The following is a 15,260-nucleotide window of genomic DNA, read 5'->3' on the forward strand; positions in this document are numbered from 1 at the left end:
GGAAATGCTCTTGGAAGAGCTGTTGGAGTTGCCAGTTCTGATTGCTTCTAGGCTAAGCGCTGGCAAGGAGGCAGACTTTCCAATGATTGAGGTCGAGTTGCTGTGTTGTTGAGTCAGTGCTCGCGAACAAAATCGCTGAATCTGTAGTGGCAGCACTCGTAGCTGTAGATCGACCCAAGAATCTGCTGATCTGGTGATCTGTGGTATTGTGGATCTAGTGTGGATGCTGGTTGTTGCCTCCTTCGCGTCTGGTGGCCTTCCTACTAGGTTGCGTGACCTATGGAGGGCAGAACCGGATCACGGTGAACCCGACGTGAAAGTGAAATCAATTTCTACCAATTTTTGTTATGTTTCTGCTATGCAAAAGAAGTAGTCATTAGGTGTAAAGGTTCGTGGAAAGAGGACCTGTGTAGAAGAAATCTATTAATCATGTAGAGGCCACAAAGATGCACTGCTTGAGGAGGGAAGGGACTAATTGGCGATACCCTGCTGCAAAATGTGTCGGGCCAGGGAAGGCCGGTGATGTGAAATTCGTTGCATCTTAGGCGTCGTGGTGGTCTTCATTCGAGTGGGAGTAATTTTCAGTGCATGAAAATGGAACCCGTGACGTCGATTCCAAGGCCTGCGACGAAAAATTGAAAGGGATAGAGTGGGATATGGAGCAGGATCAAGGCTCACCGAAGGCGAGTCTGGACAGGGAAAGAAGCTTGGACTTGAATTTATTGGCGGGTTAAAACTTAATACCCTTGTGATTAATTACATCTGGTTTTAGCGCGTAAATAAAAGGAATAATATCAAAGGCATGAGCTGTCAGTTTTACCATCCTTCAAACAGGTAGCAGGCTGCAACAACTGCAAGAAATAAAGGCGAGTATCCTAAAAGATTAGGTCAACCTCACAAAATTGGAGTTTGGGATGGTAAATACGTTGAGCCTGATCAACTCAATGTAGAAATGTCAATTTATTAAAATGATTATGATTGCATGCTTGGAAACTCCAAAGAAAAGTAAAATGTGGTATTTATAAATGTTTTGGAATTAGAAGCATTGAGCCTAGCTAACTCAATGGAGTGGTTTTGTTAGAATTAGCTACTCTAACAAATCGCGTAGGTGAATCCAAGACAACAATTAAACCAGAAAAAGAAAGAGGATGCAAAGATACTCCATGGTGGAAATAAGGTTGAAGTGCAACAATGACACTGGAAATTAAATGATGATGGACAACTAAGTGAAAGTTTGTGTGAGTTAGTGTGAGTTTGTGGAATAGACTCACTAGCATGATGTATTATGAGTCACACATATTAATTGTAAGCAAGTTTAGGATGTTTTGTAGTGGTCTTTATAATGTATGTATCTGGTAACTCCAAGAGTTGGAGTGTGGAATGTAAGCCTGATTTACCTACAGAGCCTTCGTGGCTACAGTGACCTAGTGGAAACATAGGAGCCTCAGTGCTCACAATTTCGAAGTCAAGGTGGTCAGGAGTGACATACCTTACTCACAGGAGAAATACATTTTCTTAGAGGTCTTAGCGTATCTCTAGCTGAGCACAATGCATGATTGAGGGTGAGTCGATAAAACCCATGATGATGGTATCAAGGGGGATTTGCAGGTATAGGTACATGTATGCAGTTATAATGGTTGACAGAACCATGCATGCAAAGAACATCCTACAAGAGTGACGGTTGCAGCGGTTAGCACCCATGCATTCCGGTGGATGGTTGTTCCTTTATATGGACACCAACATATTCTTTTATTATGTTTGATCTCAACTAGACTTTGTAGATTGATATAGAGACCAGGTGATTGTGTGTCCAAGATAGCCTACCTATCTTGAGACAACACTAAATGTATTTATATGTAATCTTATTTGATGTGAATATATGATATTGTGTGCACTATCAAAAGTTAAGTGGATGGAAAAAAAATCCTAACTTAATTTAAATGGATGTCCAACCATATTTAACATTTTCAGGTTATTGGAAAAATAATATTTCGCAAAATCACAATAATTTAGGACTATTATCTAGGGTAAATATCACAAATTATTCCACTCTTAAACCAAATCATAATTGCACTCGATGAAGCAATAAATACATGTTAAGTTCGGAATTTTTTATATATATCCATTTGTTTGTATTGATTGATTTAATAGCTAAAGATCACAACATGGTTTGAGAAGTCATTCATAATGTAAATCAACATTTTCAAGTCATTGGAGAAAATTGTACATCCAACAATGTTCAAGGTTTTTGATAATTTAAAAGAGTGTTTTTCATTGAATCATAATCGATTTAATGTTTAAGTATCATCCAATAAGGTCGTATAGCTAGCATTCTTTATCGTTTAATTTAATTATTAAACTTTGAAAGGTATGAACTAACTGTTATATTTGAAAAAGGGTTACATTCTCACTTAGTGTAAGTATAGTTAAATTGGAGTAAAAAACAATGAAGACATACATGAAGAGAGAGATCATCCCTCTATTGATAAAATGATATATTTTTGTGAATTTTTTTACTCAAGTGAGAATTTGTATGAATAATGGTTGAGCATCCTTCTACTTCGTGAAAATTTTCAATATTTTTTGGAAAACTATTAAGAACGATTTGGGCGTATATTTTTAGAAGTTATAGTTGAACCTTTTAATCTTTGAAAGTGGAAAAAATATTTATATAAAAATTAATATCTCTTTTATTGATAATCATTTGTAAATTCTCTTTAGATAAATTGATTTGACATAATCTATTCCTTTTAACTCTTGCTAAAAACATTCCCCTTCGTAAATTAATTTTAGTTGACTAGAACACAATTTTACTATAATATATCAAAGACCAGCAATGAAAAACTAGAAATAAGTATCACTAGACCAAAATCCTTTCCTTTGCAATAGGGAAAGGTGGTTAAAAATATATATTTTGCTTTCAATTTTTTTTTTTGTAAGCTGTGGTGGTGCCTTTCTTTTTCTATTCATATAAAATCAAGTTGATCCATATACAACAGTTTGGTGGCCTCAACTTGCCCATATGGGAAACCAAGTCTGTTGGCCACCTGAAATTATTATAAGCCATCTAGTAGCAAAAATGAATAAGTCTTTCAATCCATGCTAAGTAAACCTCGCAGCAGAAGTCACTAATCAAGTTCCAAACTAACATAAGACTATTGAAAATAAAAGCTATCCTCAAAAAAGCATACTGAAAAACTACATGAATTAATCCTTGCGGTCTTCATTGTCACCATCCGCCTTTGCCTGTGCTGCCGCCGAGTCCCCTGGTGCTGGAGATAGCTTCTGCAGTTGTTGTTGGATTTCATCCAGCTTGCTGTCCTGCATAATCATGATGATTTGCAGGTTTTTCATGTCTTTCTTTATATTTGGCATTCCTTGGGCGATTTCAGCCATTTCGCCCGCCACCTGCTCCAACGCCCTGGCCAGTAAGCGCTTCAGCACCCAATACACGTGCAAGGTTTGCTTGTAGAGTGTCATCCTTCCTCTGGTGTGCCCCGGGTCAGGAATGATGTCTCCCCATTCCTCCATCTCGGGCTCAGAGTCTCCTTCCATGACATTGTCTTCCATTTCCTGAATGAGCTGACGAATGTCAGTGTCTGTTCCTTCTTTGTATGCACGGGCCGCCTCTTGGACCGCCATCCTCATGGTTTTCCTGCTACGCCTCGGATATATTGGTGTGGAGGATGTCGGGTCATTTCTGCCTGGCTGGCTTTGCTGCCCTCTTCCTCCACGACCCCTTCCTCTACCCATGCGAGCCATCTTTCCCTCTACCGCCTCCTGTTGACAGTGATCAGCACCAAAAGTTAGTTTATCATAAATTCCACTTATCCCAAACACCTGCATATCTTTGTCACTGGGCTTTCTCTCTCTACTCCGGTTTCTCCCAGAGGTCTGGATACTCCCTGGTCTCTCTGCCCTTGGGCTAAACATGGGCGGGCCCTCAGTTGTCTCATCCCCCACCCAGATTGCATGTTTGACTCCCTCAGGCGGTCCCTTTGCCCCATTCTCACAATACCCCGTTAAGCCCTTGTTCTGGTTCTCGCATTTCCTTACCATACAGACCTCTGCCCCAAACTGAACCGTCTCTTCCTCTGCATTTCCCATTTTTCCCCCTTCCGCCCCCTTACTGTGCGTGACAGGGTAATTAGCGGGCCTGTTTAGACGTGGCCTTCCCTTAGCGACTTCTGGCTCTCCCCCCTCCTCCATCATACCATGAACGATCGTAAGAGATGCAGGGATTAGGACAAAGAAAACATACCCGGACTTTCGCTTAGCCACTGGAGGATCAGATGCCTGTTCAACTCCGTTCGCCACCTTCCTTCGCTGCATACTGTTCTCTCCTTCCCCCTTAGCCACCCTCATTAACCCTTTCACACCTGTTTTGCGTCCCATCCCACTTCCGCTACCGTTTCCTCCTTCCTTCTCCTCCATTCCCCTGTCACCTCGTTGCCTTGAAATTCCCTCAGGCATGCATGCTGCCACCTCGTCCCTTTGAATTATTGTGAGGGTAGTTGGTGGCCGGCTTGGCCAACCTCTCCCTTGAGCTATCCTTCTGATCGTACTCCCCACTTCCCTCATCCTGATCGGGGGTTTGCTTTCAAATATTTTGAGTATTGAGTGTTTTTTCTTTAAATTAATGTGTTTGATTAGTAATATGAGTTAATGATTTATTAAATTATGATACAAATATAATTAGATTTAAACCAAATCAATGAAGAAAAAAACACATATTTTGTAGCTATAGAATAACAAGAAGTAATTATTATAGAAATTTCTATAATTATAGTTCTTACATAAAAGTTTAGGAAAATAAGGTTTGAGATAAGTTTTTATTTTTTATTTTATTTTATGTGAATACTCCAATTTATTACAGACTTACATAATCTAAAGCATAGGAATATTAAGAGATTACTTAAAATATTTGTGCAAAACCCAATGTTTACATTAAAGATCAGGATGATAAGGATTCTATTTTATTCCAAGTTATAACATGCTTGTAGAATCTAAACCTCAGGGATATTCGAAGATTATCTACAATATTTGCTACAATCCCAATTCTTAGAGATTGTGTAGACCAGGTATGATAAAAGTTTGTTACTTTTAAAAGCCTAAGATTGATTCCATTTATGACACAAGTCTAAATCATAAAACAATAATATAAATAAACTTCATGGCATAAATTGAAGGGCCAAACCCTCCGTTACAGGAAATGTTTGACTTAGATTTAAAACCAAAGTTAACCAAGAAAAGGGGTTGTAGTACAAACATTCAATCCTTGTTGTGTTTTGAATTTGGTGTGAGTTGACAGGAAAAGGATGACATGAATGGCTAGAGGCGGTGAAGCTTTGAGAGTGGAGATGTCATGACATCCTTCACACATGCGAATGTCAGTGATTGACATCGATGGATGAATTGACACACTGACCATCATGCCCGAAAATAAGGGAATTTATTTTAAAGCAGGGGTGTGAGGGAGCATGAGGAGATGTTACAAATCATGTTGAATTGTTGATAGAAATGCTCGAGCCTGTCAACCCAAGCAACGACGAAACTATAATTACACAATAAGGCCACAAGCCAATTAACCAATCAAAAGCATATATATATCTATATCTCTCTCTCTCTCTCTCTCTCTCTCTCTCTCTATATATATATATATATATATATATATATATATATATATATATATATATAACATAGGCGTTTATTTTTTGGTCAACGATCAATCTACTTGAATGCCAACACATTTCCAAATGCATTATACCCTGCCGCAACAATGATAACTATTATAAATTACATACTCAATGCTTAAGCATCATCCAAAAATATTTCATAAATTACATTTGGTTAGTTATCTACACCTTACAATAGAGTAATAACAAACATTATGACAAAAAAACATAATTACATTAGATGTAAAAAACATTTGAGAATTAAAAACATCTATACTGAGTAATAAAGACTAGATGTTACTCAGTCACATTCGAGAATTAAAAACATCTATACTGAATAAAAACATCTATAATAAGACCTGCTAACATAGTCAGTCATGCAACTCATAAAGGGGAATGAAAAAACTAAAATCACCATCTCAGAATTTTTCAAGGAAAGGTAGGTCATAGGAGGAATCTTGAACTAAGAGGGGTAATTTCTAAAGGGAAAATAACTTCATCATGAGTCAAAGCAATAGAGATCCAAGCACCGACTATGAATGGGTGGGTGCCAGGGTGAATCGACAAGCTCACATAAAGAGGAATTCACTAGAGGAAATGTCCATTAAAACCACACAACCACACATTGATAACATGTACCTTCATTTGCATGGGGGACAACAAGCCACATCATCCCAATTCATTGTTCAAGGTGACAATGACCTCACCTCCCTCACCACCCTTATCACCCGTGCAAGGAAATAAAAGTCTATATTACTTCGAATACACTTAATGTTTAATTTGTTGATGGTTAAGAAGAGACAAACTTCTGTCTCCTCATGGGATGACCGAGTGCTTGGCATAATGGATGTTACCCCCTCCACCTGGTTTCAAATCCTATGGGTGGACATCTTTGTCTCGTGGTGATAAGATTCCCCCAGCCTCATGGAGTCTAGACTCTTGTTAAGTCATAAATGCATAAACTCTTGTTAAGTCATAAATTCCTAGCATATATGGGGATCTTGGTGTTATAGTGCCAACTTAGTTTATGAGCTATTAGATATATTCTTGATGTTATAGTAGGTTTGATCTTGAACTTTGCCCAACTTACTACAACAATTACGGATTCATCATGATAAAAAAAAAAAAACAAACTTCCCCTCTCACCAAATACTTTTCTTTTAAACTATTAGCATTAGCATGTTTCCTCATATTTATAAAAAAAACTAACTCTTAATCAACTATATATGATAAATTACAAGCTAATAAAATTTATTTTTAATAATTATGATTAAACACTATCTTTAATAAAATTAAATAATTTTCAATATTAAATTCCATAAAATTAAAACTACTTTTAATGAAATTAATCATGTCTCAATATAATATTGATCCCATAAAAATTAGTTTTAACCTTAATTCCATGAACAAAACCAAATATTACCTCAATTGCAATTTAGTAAATAAACCAAATAAAGATTAGTTTTAACCTTAATTCCATGAACAAAACCAAATATTACCTCAATTGCAATTTAGTAACTAAACCAAATATTACCGCAATTGCAATTTTTTAACTACTCAAAAGACCACCGTAAATCTCCTTATTATATGATATAGTAAAGGAATAAAATATATTTATTTTTATTTATTGGGAGAAGGTTCCGGCAAGCGGTCGGCCGGCCGGGAAGAAGTGCCGGCACGGCCGACCCGAAGCATTGATGAATGCACATGCATGATGCATGTGATTGACGGTAATGACGTGGCACGGATGGCTGTGACCCGCCCTGACCCCACACCCTTATCCCACGGTTAATTCTAACTCTGGTTAGAGAGCTCTAGGGTTTGCCCCATGTACCGTGCTTTGAACACTTCTTCACCGGCTCCCACCTCTGCATATTCTCTCGGCTGTTTTGCGGCATCCAGAAGTAACTCCAGCGCCTCCCCAGCAGTGGACTGTTGAGTGGCCCGATCGTAGGAGACCAGGTCACAGTTTCGAATCGCGGAGAGGTCGGCGTAAAATTTGGCGGGTAGGTATTTTTCAAACGAAAATTTTTGGACCTTTATTTCAGCTTGTTTGCAAATACTCAGAAAAAGAGGGATGAGGTCCATGTGTTTTGTCAATAATTTCCTTCTGCACAGCATCCCCGTTAAGTTTTGTGCGGACGAAGTCTTTTGAATAATTATTCGAGTGTCTGTGAAATAGTCGGTAGAAGTAGCAGAAAAAAAGGATATGTTTTGACTATAAATTAGTAGCTGACAATTTTCTAAATATATGTGAAATAAGACTCGGTAAAAGTAGAAGAAAACGAGGAAATTATTTAAATATTTGTAAAATAAAAAAGAGGACTTCGTAAAAGTAGCAGAATACGAGATAAGTATTTAGTTTTCTGTGAAAGAATTCGGTGAGCTTTGTATAATAATTGGTAGCTGCTCCTTCAATGCTTTTGTTATGAAAATCTGAGACTCGTTTCGTGCTTTTTAGTATTTAAATTCGTCTTCCGAGGCTTCAATTTAAATATTTATGGATTCATGCGGTACATTTAGACAATAATTTTCTGAAATCTTTTGTGCGAAAAAAAGTCTTTTTCGAGGGTAAAGTTTCTGGTTTGTGTTGGGCTTTCTATTATGTGAAATTGACTGCCGGAGGCTTTCGAGCAAATCTTTATGCCTTCATACTGTTCATGTAGACATACTAATCTAAAAGTTTTTGTTCGAAAAATATTTCAGGCCTCTGTGATGAGAATTTGCGGTTCGTTTCGTGCTATTGTCTGTAAATTTGTTTCCCAGAGGCTTTCAAGCAAATCTTTGCGGATCAGGCGGTGTACGTAGACTATAATTTGTGAAAGCTTCTGTCCGAACAAAAATCAGGTTTGACTTATGGATTTAAACCTTAATTTGGTTATCTAGAAGTTTTGAAGCAAAACTTTGCGTATATAGTGCATTGCATTTAGTGACTATACTGCAAATTTGTAAAAATTATTGCGATTTTTTCTTAATATTGTCTTTAATTTGTTAACTGTTAAATTCGTCCATAGAAGGTTCTTGATCAAAACGTTAGGGGTACATGGAGTTAGTCTATTGGTTTCCAGAAACGCTTTTTCAGCAAATTTAGGCTTCTCTGTGTGCATTTTCTCTCAAAATTCCTTTAGAAGCCTTCATGCAAAACTTTAAGGTTTGATGCGGTGGATTTGATTTATCACATTTTTGTCCTTCAAGCTTTCCCTATAGGGAAACTTTTACTAGTTAACGAAGCATTGACCTGCAAGTTTGGGGTTCAGGTCTGCTTGGAATTTTAGTAACTGTTTTTACATGAAAACAATGATATGAATCATTGGTCATTTAACTGAAGCTTTGGTGTTTCTATTAAAAAAACATTAGCCCATAGAAATATTATAAAATATTCAACTTAATTCTAGGATTTTCAGTTTTTTGGGCTATTGGTTTAATGCAAATATTATGGCTGGATGGAAAGACATTTTGCGTAAATTAATGGCTTTGAAAAGAAAGACTACCATGCAGGGAGATTATTAAGAATCCACAATTTCCTTGTAAGTGAATCCCTATAATTCTCAAGATATGAGCTATAAATGACAGAAGAGATGTTGTAAGATGTTCATTTTTAAGGATTTTATGTATTTTATAGCGTTGGGAAAATAATTTTGTAACTATAGAAATTTGGACAGATATTTATTTTTGAATTAGCTAATTTTTGTCGAAATGTTAGAGAAATTAGCCTTATAATATTTGTCTTTAATAACTTATATGCTGCTATACTTCGCCAATGAAGTTTTACTTCAGGAAAGAGGGCATATTCATAGTTGCGTGCTTTGTGAAATTTGGTCCTGGTTGCAGGGTTATGGAAGACAAACACGAATCCCATAAACACATGTTTGCCCATGCAAAGCATTCCTTGTTTGGGCAAGTCCATAGAGTATGGTTTTACTCAACTATCAGATCGATCATTCTGCAAAATTTTCCTATGTCGATTCCAATCCATCAGAGTCCGTGCAACTGATAAGCTGTGGCAAGAAACGAAATTCAAGAAGCATTGTCTATATGTTCCCTGGTAACCAAGATAGCAAAAAAAGGCATTGTGCTAGTTGCATTGAAGAAAGTGCCATGTTAGGTGAAGGTGCAGATGGGGATACTAAGGGAGGTCGTCAATTTCCTAGAGTTTGTAAAACATTTTGCAAATCTGCCTCGTGGTCCACTCGGCTTGTATCACAAAGAGATGACCCCATTAATTTTGAGAGGCTAGAGCCTCCTCCGCATTCAGCCGAGAGAAATGACAACATATTGCGAGAGACCCCCATTCCACTAACCCCTCGATCACAGCAAAGTTGCAAAGCCAGGTCATCCCTTCCACCATTGCAGCCTCTGTCAATCACGAGGAGGTGCTTGGAAGAATGGCCTAAAGCAGGATCCGACGACATTGGAGAATGGCCGAATCCTACAACACCTGGGGCCAAGAGAAATACAGGAAAAATAAATAGCCCAGGCATTAAACTTGACTTAGGATCAGTTCAACGAAATACTCTGCCGACAGAGTCACTGCTGAAGAGGGATAAATTTGCATTTTACAGTAAGGAATGTTCAAGGGTTGCAGAACACATCTATCTGGGAAGTGATGCTGTTGCCAAAAATAGAGAGGTCCTCCGTGAGAATGGCATAACTCACGTATTGAATTGTGTCGGTTTTGTTTGTCCAGAATATTTCAAGTCAGATTTGGTGTACAAGACACTGTGGTTGCAAGATAGCCCTTCCGAAGACATCACAAGTATTTTATATGATGTATTTGACTATTTTGAGGAGGTCAGAGAACTAAATGGCAGAGTTCTCGTGCATTGCTGCCAAGGAGTGTCCCGTTCAACCTCCTTGGTAATTGCATATCTCATGTGGAGAAAAGGTCAGAGCTTTGAAGATGCATTTCAGTATGTTAAAGCGGCCCGTGGTATCACAAATCCAAACATGGGTTTTGCTTGCCAATTATTACAGTGCCAGAAAAGGGTACATGCAGCTCCAATGAGTCCTAGCTCTTTGCTAAGGATGTATAGAATGGCCCCTCATTCTTCATATGATTCTTTACATTTAGTTCCAAAAGCAGTGAGTAAACCTGGTGCAGATGCATTGGATTCCAGAGGTGCTTTTATTATACAAATACCATCTGCAATTTATGTGTGGATTGGACGAATCTGTGACCCTGTAATGGAAAAGAAGGGAAAGGATGCTGCTTCGCAGGTTGTAAGATATGAAAGAGCTCAGGGTCCAATTTTTATTATTGAGGAAGGGCATGAAACTGATGAATTCTGGGATGCTCTTTCGAAAGCCCCTCTCTTATTTGATGATTACGAGAAGACAGAAAATAGTGTGGGGAAAGATGTCTTAGGAAGCTTTAACTCTGGCAAAGAGGATGTTGATGCAGCACGCAGGGTGGGTGTTGGAAACAAGAGGGTAGAATCATATGATATAGATTTTGAGCTGTTCAGGAGAGCGATTATAGGAGGGGTTCTGCCACCATTTTCAATATCAGGTTCTGGAACTGAAACACACCTTCCAGCAAGAGAAAGTGGCTGGGGTAAACTACGACGCAAATTTGTGAGTGGCAGTGTGAAAGAGTTCATTACAGCTTCAAAAGCAACTGGCAACGTAGCTGTTTCGGCATTGAGTGGTCACAAGGACACACAACTTTTATCTCCAGATCCTGTAATATCTGTTTCTTCTCATCCTTCTCCCAGCTCACTTGCTCCAGATTCAATAATCAGCTCTAAGTCTTGTTCGCCGTCACCATCATCTCTTTCATTTACTTCATCACCCTGTTCCTCTGCTTGGTCTGTTTTTTCGTCATCTCAGTCGCCATCTCCAGTCTCAAATTTATCTGATCCCTTTGTCAGGTCCAACCCTCCTTTCCAAATTATCGCAAAGTCTGTTTCTTTTCCATCCAAGGGTTCTCCTTTTTCTTTGGCACAGCGTAGAGGAGGTAACTCCCCATATTTAGAGCTACCAGCATTAATTGATGATCCTAACTTGAATTCAAATGGTACACCAGTAGACACTTATGCTCCTTTTCGTGTCACTGAAGAGAAATGCATTACGGGAAATGGAGATTCAGAATTCCTATTTGAAGCTTGTGATGAAGTGTGTCATGGAGTAAGCCAAAAGGAGCAGAAACAATTTTCAGAAAGTAAGGAAACTGTACAGAATAAAGATACTTGGCCTGGCAAAATATACAATGGGCAAAATCAGCTATACATTTCAATGTTAGAAGCTTCATCACCTGCCCAAGATATCTCTGATCTTTCCTCTCTCGACAATGAGTCACCCCATGCAAGTACATTGAAGGAGAACAATGACCATGAATGGAAGTGTCCAATTTTGTATGAGTGGCCCAAAATAGAAAAAATTGACATGTTTGATGCAGATTATCTTGATTCTAAAGCAATTTTCATTTTATTAGCACCAAGCAAAGCTTGTGGGGATGCAGAGTGTTCAAAGGTAGTCTATCTGTGGGTAGGTTGTAATTCGGTGGTTGAGAAAGAAATAGTTCAAGTGGATGGTAGCATACATAGAAGTCAGTTAAGAGATATTGACTGGGTACAAATTGGTCATGATTTCCTGGAGCAAATGAATCTGAAACGAGATATTCCTATCAAGGTATGTACTAGTATTTTGAAATATTTTTCCTTATTTTACTTGAAATGCTTGATTTTGTTAATTAAACATGGTTTTTGTGCCCCTCGCATATCTATCATTGTCGTGGGATACAAAATTATGCCCAAAATATTCGAGATCTGTTAGTTAATAGTTACTGAGGAACATGAAAGGAATATTTAGTAAGAAGAGAAAACTTCGTTACCCTATACTCCAAATACCTTTCATATGATGACCTAAATCCACACCATCTTGGTAAAAGAAGTTCGAGAAATATAAATGAGAAAATACATGAAAAAGAACTTTGCTTTTCTCAACTGTGTTCCTCTTTGGTTATTTTTATTGTTTTTGGACCTTTCTTGTTTCAGGGTCAGGGTGAAGCAAAGGGTTTGAAATTTTTTCCTTGTTAGGCTACATTACATTTGAACTAGTTTTTTGGCTTTCCAAAGCATTAATACCAATTTTAATGGTGTTCAGTTGCTCTCTGATTCTGGTTATTGAAGTTTGAAACTAATTCATGCCATTTATATTGATTTTTGGGGCATTTAATTTTCTGAAAATTATGCAGATATATTGACTCTAATGTTTGAATTTTTGGAGTAGGAAGCTTTTGTTTGTTCAAGAACAGATCTTGCAAACGATATAAAAATATTTCATATTATTCTCTTTGTTTGTTTTGTTGATGGTGATTTACAGGTGGTTAGAGAAAATGAGGAACCAAATGATTTTTGGGATAATTTCGTTCGTGGCTGAGGTCAATGACATGTATATAGGAAAGCTGCAGCAAGAAGAGGAAATAGAAAGCTCCTCTACTGCATTTTTGTAAAGGTAGTGGGATGAAGGCAACCTCATCCTTTTTACAAGGTATATTGTCTTCCAGTCTTGATTTTTCTGCTTGCAATGTTTTTTCGTTTTCTTAATCCTTTTTTAGCGTTGTGCATGCAAATATTCTTTTTCCTTGAAGGCTTTTATTTAGGGTGCTACACTTGTTACAGATTGACTCAACTTGATGCTGCACATGTCAAATAACTCTGGCAGTGCTAAACTTCTATTATTCATATCTTATTGATTGCAGTATATCCAAATAAACGGAGCTTGTCAAGGCAGTGGCCACAAGCTCGGGCTTGGTCATGCAACTATTATACCGATTTGGTCATCAATCTGGTCTATCGAAACAAACTTTTGTACTATTGGCAAGCTTTTTTAGTGTACATTATTGCAAAGTAACTGTAATTGATCGGCAGCTTGGAAAATTAGATGCAATTATGCATCTATTGCCTGCACCCAAATCAATACATTTGTTAGGAACTATATATGCTCTGCTGTCTCTGCAATCAGTTTTTCACAGCCAGATGATTTGCAACACCAAAGGTGTTGACAAGAACCTCCTGTGTCCCTTCTCCATCTCTTTGATTGAGTAGCCACAATAAATCAAACCCAACAAATTCTTCCCCAATAACAATCTAAAGCAAAATCTGAATATTGTCTGGGCAATCAGCAGAATGCCGGGGTGACACAATTAGCAATAGGGATTTTGAGGTAGCTGACTGCACCGGAGATTAGTTATGCACAAGTATCTCAACAAATGTGTGGTCTTTAATTGCATTTTAATAATTTGAAAGCAAATCTCTGAAGGCATTTCTATCCTCTTAATGACCTTGGTCTTGGTGCAAATCACTTTACTTCTCTACTCTAAATCTTGTTAACATGGCAACTATATTTGTCCTCTTGCGGGGTATACCTTTATTGGAATTGAGCTTTAGGAGCTTATATTTTGTCTCACTAGACTTTTCTCTTCTCATTTAACCTTTGACTTCCTTGTGGGTCTCCTTGAAGTTCATATAACTCTTTTGCCTAACTTCAAAATTTCATCCACAACCTTGAAAACATATGATACATATCATGAGATGGTTCAATAAAAAATTCCTCTAGATTTACATTGTATTGTTGTTGCTGTTTTCTTAAGATTGTTCAGATTTCACTGCAATTAAATATGATATTCTGCCCTTCAGATGTTGTTATAAAACTGTGCTTTACAACTAAGAAACAATAATGTGTGGTCATTCATTATTCAATTGAAGTTATGGTTTTACTTGATATGTTGGCAACAGTAACCGCAACAAAATTGGCTGCGAAATAAATAGTAGGTAGTCTTTTACTTGAGCAGCCCTCTTAGAGGTCATTTTGGAATAGAACTATGAAAAATTTACGGTACAAAATTGAAAAGAAACAACTAGATTAAAGTGGAAAAGTTAAGGATTTGGTTGAGATGCAGCAGATACATAAATTCGCTGTCTTTCGGTTGGACAGGTTTTTATTTTCTAATGCAATTGACCACCACCAAATTTTGGGGTGGGGGGTCGTATATACACTGATTTTGGTTGTATATGGATCCAAAAATTACATCAGTTATACTACTCTCAGCAACTCATAGGGTGATCTCTTAGAGTGATGTAACATATTTGCAGGCAGTTGAGGAATTCACCTCCTGCAACTACTGTTCGGCTTCCTTTCAAGGAAGCGACCATGGTGGAAAAATGTCTTCCCGTGCCATGTTAGAAAACTTCTTTGGGCAAGGTAAGACTTCTTTAATAAAGAAGTCAAAGAATGTTATTGTCCTTTGTGCTTTTTAAGAATGCACTAGACATGCTATCTGAAATTAAAAAGCTTTGTACTCATCTCTCACTTCAGTGGACTCTTGAAGTGAAGCCACTATAATTTCATGGGCAATCAAACATTGGACGAAAATTTATTGTATGGTTTCCTATGTTTTTCTTCTTTGTCTATTTAAAATTGGATGCCGGGGATTGAATCTTAGCATATGGACTTTGGTTGGGAAGCGTTGGCCTGTTCATGAAACGTTAGTTCAACCCAACCCAACGACCATCTTTGTGTTGATACATCATTTTGGGGTAATTATTTAAGTTCCGAAACATTCATATGAGTATGAATGTGAGT

General features: G+C 37.7%; 1 protein-coding gene across 1 annotated transcript; it reads left to right on the plus strand.

Annotated features, from left to right (window-relative positions):
• The first annotated feature begins 7,531 nt into the window (after positions 1-7,531).
• On the plus strand, positions 7,532-13,165 carry LOC149172858 (protein-tyrosine-phosphatase MKP1-like). The gene is made up of 4 exons (XM_089424439.1): positions 7,532-7,681; positions 8,382-8,522; positions 9,507-12,305; positions 12,999-13,165. The coding sequence occupies exons 3-4, from the start codon at positions 9,588-9,590 to the stop codon at positions 13,053-13,055; spliced, it is 2,775 nt and encodes a 924-aa protein (XP_089280565.1). The 5' UTR covers positions 7,532-7,681; positions 8,382-8,522; positions 9,507-9,587; the 3' UTR covers positions 13,056-13,165.
• Positions 13,166-15,260: the final 2,095 nt, after the last annotated feature.

Source organism: Pinus tabuliformis, chromosome 4_2 (genome assembly GCF_031772625.1).
Source record: "Pinus tabuliformis cultivar Carrire ecotype Pingquan chromosome 4_2, CPIR1, whole genome shotgun sequence".
NCBI classification, from domain to species: Eukaryota; Viridiplantae; Streptophyta; class Pinopsida; order Pinales; family Pinaceae; genus Pinus; species Pinus tabuliformis.

Bases quoted from the DNA above. Each gene is read 5' to 3' on its own strand.
- LOC149172858 (XM_089424439.1), top strand. From the start codon at position 9,588: ATGGTTTTACTCAACTATCAGATCGATCATTCTGCAAAATTTTCCTAT. The intron at 12,306-12,998 runs GTATGTACTAGT...GGTGATTTACAG, and splicing joins AACGAGATATTCCTATCAAG to GTGGTTAGAGAAAATGAGGA.